The sequence below is a fragment of the Nanorana parkeri genome, unplaced genomic scaffold (assembly GCF_000935625.1).
Source record: "Nanorana parkeri isolate BGI_ZX_2015 unplaced genomic scaffold, ASM93562v1 scaffold21, whole genome shotgun sequence".
Taxonomy (NCBI): Eukaryota; Metazoa; Chordata; class Amphibia; order Anura; family Dicroglossidae; genus Nanorana; species Nanorana parkeri.
The window spans coordinates 2418201-2419344 of NW_017306289.1; the positions used below are offsets into that span (position 1 = coordinate 2418201).

The following is a 1144-nucleotide window of genomic DNA, read 5'->3' on the forward strand; positions in this document are numbered from 1 at the left end:
CAAGGACGCCCCCCCCCAGCACAACCCCCGCCCCGGAACAAGCATGGACAGCACTGTAACTCCCCCTATCCCCAGCAATTTGCACGGACAGCGCGAGTGGCGCCCCAAAGGACAACCCAGACTCCACACCAAGACCTGCTCCTTATGAAGGATTCAAACACTGCGTGCCCTGTGGGAAGCCATATTCTCTATACTTTTAAAATCGGTCATTTGGTTACTACATTCAAATTAGTAATAACTTACCACAATCCTTCAATTTGTCTTGTTTGGCTGTGGTACAAGAAGCACCAGTTGTGGGAACGTTATTGATGTCTCCATAGATTCCAGATGCATATAGAGTGGCTGGAAAAGAAAGCATACACAGAGTTTGGTCTCCAATTAGAGACTATGCTGCCTAAAGTGTGATAAGCTGATAAACACTAACCCCGCTGAAGTGCAAGTTTTCTAGGTTTAATCTTTTATAAACGTTTCAGTCATGACACTCTGTATACTCTGATCTCCGTCAGACCTTCAAATGGTAGGAAAGGTCTTGGAGCTCACTGTATGTACTATGATGATTATTAAACTGTAGAAAACAACAACGTTTAGGTATGTAGAGCAAACACATGATTACTGAGTACTAGCTAGAGGAGCAGTGTGGGCGACCTCGGCATTCACGCTCATGGGGAACTACAAGTCCCATGGAGCATTGCAATACTCTGATAGCCACAAGCATGATTCCTGGAGGTAAGATGGGATTTGCAGTTTCACCACAGCTGGAATGCCGAGGTTGCCTACGCCTGTGCTGGAGGGTATTCACCTTGTTAGAAGTCCTAACAAATCTTTGTATAACATGTGTGCCTATTGAATAAATGGAGCATGGATGAGGGTTATCTGTACATACAGTAGGCTCCAGCTGCATATAACTGGCTTTGATAAGTGTGGAGTGTTCTACTAAGCCCTGCTGATACACAAGTTATACAGACCTTCACCATGAGTGGAGAGGGGCTGCTGAGGATTCCGGCATGCACGCAATCACATAATTATGCTGTGTGATGGATCGTTTATATCCTGACTGGAGTTCAGGTTTATTACCCTAGGAGCCAAGACTAAATAGTACATTCCTACCCTTGTATCCTGTTAATGTCACAGCATAAGTACATCT

General features: G+C 44.9%; 1 protein-coding gene across 1 annotated transcript in view; it reads right to left on the reverse strand.

Annotated features, from left to right (window-relative positions):
• Positions 1-663, reverse strand: part of LOC108792163 (lysozyme g-like) — a 7147-nt gene extending 6484 nt beyond the window's left edge. Inside the window, exons 1-2 of the mRNA XM_018562870.1 lie at positions 621-663; positions 244-342 (exon numbers count right to left, since the gene is read on the reverse strand). Coding sequence (XP_018418372.1) covers positions 244-342; positions 621-663 — 142 coding nt within the window. The remainder of the gene's footprint in view (positions 1-243; positions 343-620) is intronic.
• Positions 664-1144: the final 481 nt, after the last annotated feature.